Source organism: Nannobrachium achirus, assembly GCF_963921795.1.
Source record: "Nannobrachium achirus genome assembly, chromosome: 2".
Classification (NCBI taxonomy): domain Eukaryota; kingdom Metazoa; phylum Chordata; class Actinopteri; order Myctophiformes; family Myctophidae; genus Nannobrachium; species Nannobrachium achirus.
The window spans coordinates 68,472,712-68,478,382 of NC_137811.1; the positions used below are offsets into that span (position 1 = coordinate 68,472,712).

The 5,671-nt window shown below is 42.8% G+C and overlaps 1 protein-coding gene across 1 annotated transcript; it reads left to right on the plus strand.

Annotated features, from left to right (window-relative positions):
* Positions 1-1,056: 1,056 nt before the first annotated feature.
* Positions 1,057-3,574, plus strand: LOC308300078 (E3 ubiquitin-protein ligase TRIM35-like; the record flags this gene model as incomplete). Its single annotated transcript, XM_080743847.1, has 2 exons — positions 1,057-2,095; positions 3,270-3,574. The coding sequence occupies 2 exons, from the start codon at positions 1,057-1,059 to the stop codon at positions 3,572-3,574; spliced, it is 1,344 nt and encodes a 447-aa protein (XP_080599973.1).
* Between the last annotated feature and the right edge of the window lie 2,097 nt (positions 3,575-5,671).

Here is a 5,671-nt window from a genome sequence, read left to right on the forward strand (position 1 = left end):
AAAAAAAAAACACACACAAACACATTTGAAAAGTTTGTTTTTATTTGCACATGCATGCCATGAATTCCATAGGGATAGATAACACATGACATTTATGACCTCATCAAATTGCTACCTATTCCCCTATTGAGTGAAAGATTAGCTATATCTAGAAGAAATAAAATATTTAAGGTGTTTTTAATTTTACATTGTAGTTATAGAGGACTATTATAATGTATTAAGGCAAATTGGTCGTATTAGCCAGGGATCCCTTTAACTATTTCTATTTGTTTCTAGTCTTTTTTATTTTTTATTTCATAAACTGTCAAATGTATAGAACTTTAATGCACATAATTATTGTAAATAGGATTAATATATAATAATCACAATACAATACAATGCTTTTATGAGGTATAGCTAAGGTGTCATGCTGTGATTTAATTATTAACTAGTACACATGTGACTCACAGATGAAATATCATTGTGCAGTGCAACTGACCTGCAAGAGATAACAACACTGCTTCACAGAACGTTGAAGGATGAACACTTGAATCTGACGGATACTGTTTTATCCCGAAGTAAACTTTTGAGACAGTTTTACTTCTACTCTAGATTACAAAAGCTGAACATTAAGAGTTCTATACAGAACTGTTGGAGACTCACTGCTCACTACGTTGAAGTTGATGTGAATGGGTGAGTCTTTTCATTTAAAGATACTTTTAAAGCTGAAGGAAAATGTCGGGGCAAGCGTATCCTGAATGTAGCGTGTGTGCCGATACACACCAAGACCCGGTGACTCTCTTCTGTACCCACAGTTTCTGTTTTAAGTGCCTGGGGAAATTCTGGAAAGAGAATAAAACCAAGAATTGTCCCATTTGTAAGAGAAGATACTCCAAGGATAAAATAATCAATTTCCCTCTGAAGCAAACGGCTGACTCTCGTGATAACGTCCAGAAGACCGAATGTTCCCTGTGTTCCGAGACTTTCCGAGATCCAGTGGCTCTCAGCTGTCAACACAGATTCTGTTTTAAGTGCCTGGGAAAATTCTGGAAAGAAAATGAAACCAATAACTGTCCTATGTGTAAGAAAAGAGCCTCATCGAAGGAGGATGTAGGAATCGATTTCCATCTGAAGCAACCGGCTGACTCTTATCTTAACGTCCAGAAGACCGGATCCTCTCAGTTGTGTAAATTACATCCAGAGGGGCCTAAATTGTTCTGTGAAGACGAACAGAGAGTCTTATGTGTGCTCTGTGACATCCCACATGACCGAGGTCACATACTGCTCCGTGTGGATCAAGCAGTGAAGAACCTGAAGGAGCGAATGAACTCTGACCTCCAGGTTCTAAAGGGCCAGAGGGCCAGATTCAAAGAGGAGGAACGGAGCTACAAGCAGGTGAAGGACCATTCAGAGAAGCAGATGCAGAACTCAGAGAAGCAGATCAAGGCAGAGTTTGAAAGGATCCAGTGCTTCCTGAGAGAGGAAGAACAGGCCAAACTGAGAGCACTGAGGGAGGAAGGGGAGTACAAGAGGAAGATTGTCAACAGAAAGATGAAGAGCATCGAGGAGCAGATCTCCTCTCTGTCAGAAAAGATCTCTGCTATAGAACGAGACCTGGAGAAGCCTGATGTGTCGTTTCTCTGCAGTTATAAAAACACTCTGACCAGCGCTAGAGTAGAAGGCATTTATGAAGCCCTGGAGGGAATGTATAGCAGATCTCCAGATACTCCGATTGTGTCAGGAGTGCTGATAGATGTGGCCACACACCTGGGCAGCCTGGGCTTCAGAGTGTGGGAGAAGATGAAGGACATTGTGAAGTTCACTCCTTTCAGCCTGGACCCGAACACAGCGAACCCCCACCTGCGTCTGTCTGAAGACCTGAGCAGGGTGAGATGGTCAGACACAAAGCAGCAGCTTCCCGACAACCCAGAGAGGAACAGCTACTCTGCCACGGTTCTGGGCTCCAAGGGCTTCAGTGCAGAAGTACACAGCTGGGAGGTGCAGGTTGGAGACCATCCTGACTGGACTATAGGTGTCGCTGACACATCTGTCGACAGGAAGGGACGGATTTACGCCACGCCGAATTTTGGAATCTGGTGTTTGACTCTGAGAGACGGTGAGTATGATGATCAGAGGTAAAGTAACTAAGTACATGTACTCAAGTGCTTTTGACTTTGACTTTTTTTTTTTTACTTACTCCACAAAACTGTGAAAAGTAATGACTCATCACTAAACCATAGTTTTGTGGGGTCCATTCTTAGCCCATGGAATGTTTTTCATGCTACACAAATGCTTGTGTAGCCCCAGCCAATAAACCGACCCGCAAACGCCCTGCTAATCGAGCTCAGCTCTATTGGCACAGTGGTTTGTGTGTCGGACTGGCGAGTGGGAGAGTGGTGTTCAATTCCCGCTTCCACGTATCACTACACTTGCAATCAGAGCGCTATGCCCTCTGCCTTATTGCGTGTGTGTGAAACAACACCTGAGTAGTACTACTCTCTATCACAGAACCGGCTGGCCATAAAAGGTGGACTTTGAGATTGGGAAACTGTTTATGAACTCTTCTGTTTCAGGCTTTAGGTCGAAATCCAATCTTACACACAGTGAGCGGGTTAGGGTCAAGTTATATGAAAACCTCCACCGGCTGTCTCTGTCCCTCCATCTGTCCGTCACATCACGTCACACTTTTGACCCTACTCTTATCTCTGGCACTGTTGCCCCTATCCATGCCAAACTTTGCACACACACTCCTTGGCTGCCAATAAACCATTCATGTCTCACATGGCCCTCTTTTAGCACCACCATGAGGCCGATTTTTTCAAAACACATTTTTGGACACTGCTCCAACAGATTTTCCCCTAAAATCTCGCAAAGTGGTACACGGTATCTCTAAAGTCATGTCATCAACATGGATCTGTCCCATTTCCCATATTCCCTCCTGATTGGCTACGTTCACCTTCTAAAGTTTGTGTATGCTACGTGACGGTCACTTATCTCCTAGCCTCGGAAACCCAGACTTTTATCTCTTTTATCTCCTTTTCAGAACATGTTTGCATTGTTGTATTCATTCTTAATTAATTATGTTCTTGCACTTATACATGCTTTTCTCAAGGTGTCATTTTATTATGCTCCTGTCCCTACCGGAGTAGCAACTTGCGTGTGCATAGCACACAATCAGTGTGCACTGTGCATGCACATACACGCACGCACAACACAGGGGTTGTGGGGTTGTGAACCACAGTTTGATCAAGGATAAGGATAACAATATGATTACTTTATTTCCACCACAGGAGAGTATGATAACGGCTGTGGAGTCATCATCCCAGTGCAGAGGCACCCTGAGAAGATCAGAGTCCAGCTGGACTACGGCAGTGGACAAGTGTCCTTCCATGACACTGAGGACATGACTCACATCTACACCCACAAACACACTTTCACTGAGTGTGAGAAGCTCTTCCCCTACTTTGCTGTGGGAAGAGCTGTTGACACCAAAACCACTGACATCAGAGTGTGTCCAGAGAGCAGCCGGAGGGGGCTGGAGACCTGCTATACTTTGGCTAAGGATGATGATGATCAGCTGTATACTTGCTTTTGACTTCTTCCTGTAGGCTCCCAGATGGAGAAATTGTTATAGATTTTAACTTTTTTTTCCACACAGAATCAAAGGTTTTATGATTCACCAGGATACTGTATGGCTTGATTTTAGGCTTAAAATAATTGATATCAATATTTGTGTGAATCTATGGGGGGGGGAAAAGAATGTCAGACTGTTTAGTGGCACCAGAACCATGCCCACTGCTATAAGGGGAGACGATGCTCATTTTAAACAATGGTTTAGTGATGAGTCATCACTTTTCACAGTTTTGTGGGTATTTTGGGGGGCCATTTCTAGCCCAAGGAAAGTCTTTTGTGCAAAACAAATGCTTGCAATGGATTCAGAATCATGACAAACCCCCAGTTAGACCCCTCACATCCTACTTAAAGCAGATTTTTTTTCTGGGTATTTTTTATGAAGTGGCTGAACCATGTGGGTACTGTAGCTATAATGAGTAACTGGATGTTTAGTTGAACTTGAGACGAGTCTTTATAAGAACGTACTGAAATTCTGTGCTCATTTGCATCTAAACTGTTCATACAGTATAGCTGATGACTCGTTCATACAGGTTGATGCCTTCTTATTTGCATCAAGGAAGATTCATTCCGCTTCATCGCCATAATATTCACGTTCTTTGGGTGTACTCATGATAACAGTTTGAAAAAATATATTTTCAGGTTAATTAAGTGATCAAACCCCCCCCCCCCCCCCCCTCACAATGTGTTGCCTTGTCGCGTGGTGAGCTTGTATATCCGCTAAATTCTGCAGGCGACACCGGTACACCTTCAAGTATAAATAACTTCAGCCTTAGTGTTACGGTTAGATCCATAATGCTGTTGTGCTGTGTCAAACGTTATCTCTCTAGGATTATAGTTCAACCAAGACTGAGCTAGCCCGTTTCTGCCAATCTCAGATGTATCCATCCACGTGCCAAATATCCATCAATCCATACTGTACAGTAGCATGGAAAAAACATCACGAAGACGATAGTAACTGTTACAGTCATTACTCCTTCTCAATGTCTTAAGAAAGCACTTCACATTTCCATGTTGTTTTTTTCACCGTTAATGTTTGAATATGTACAGAGAGGGTTATGGTACATGTGCATATTATTGTTATTATGTAGATATTTGTTTATGTTTGCACTATATGTATTAGGAACAAACCGTATTATTAGCCAGATAAGACGACCTCTTTTCAAGTCGACCTTAGTCGCGGAAAAGTCACTCGGGAAGTGTCGACCCCCATTCTAGGAAATCACGACCTAAAAAATTGGAAGTGTCAACCCCAGTATAGGGAATCCCCGACCTCATGAAAATCACGAAAATTGGAAATCTCATCCCCCATTATATGAAATCCCGACCCGAATATTTTCTCCCAGCACGCAGCAGCTGTGTGAGACACAGAGGGGAGACTGAGAGGGAGAGAGAAGTTTAGGCGTTCTCTGTTTGAAAGAGAAAATATTATAACCTCTCTCTCTCCCCATCTTTCATTGCTGTGACTCATTTACAGCCAAAGCCTTATTTGAAAATAGCTGATCTATAAGCATCACACACTCAAAGCGGATATGACTTCTCTCTCTCTCTCACACACACACACACACACACACACAGACACACACACACACACACAATACCTGTGTTGTACCTTAAACTTGGACGTTTTCTTTGTTTAACAAAGTCACCCTAAACAGTTTAATATATCATATCTTTTTCAAAATGACCATAGGGTACTTGAGACCAATATTCTGCTGACCACTAGGAAAGAATGCAAGTGCTAATGGCCCCATTCATAGCTTGACCACTTTGATAGGTTGCTGCCAGTAGGCAACAACATCGCATACATTCATTGCGCAACACCCCTGCACGTCAACAAATAGGTCGTTAGAGAAGTGATCGCAGCTGCTTTCCTCGAGGCTACTTGGGCAGAAAGAGAGAGACACCCAAACGCATGGTGCGTTTATAGAGGAATATCCTACCTACCTAGACTCATCAATGTCATCATTTTTGCCTGCTTGAAAGGAAATACATTTAGGCAATCCAAGGTTAGTTTCCACGCACTTTGACCACAGGTAAAAGCTCATAGCTGCATGATTAC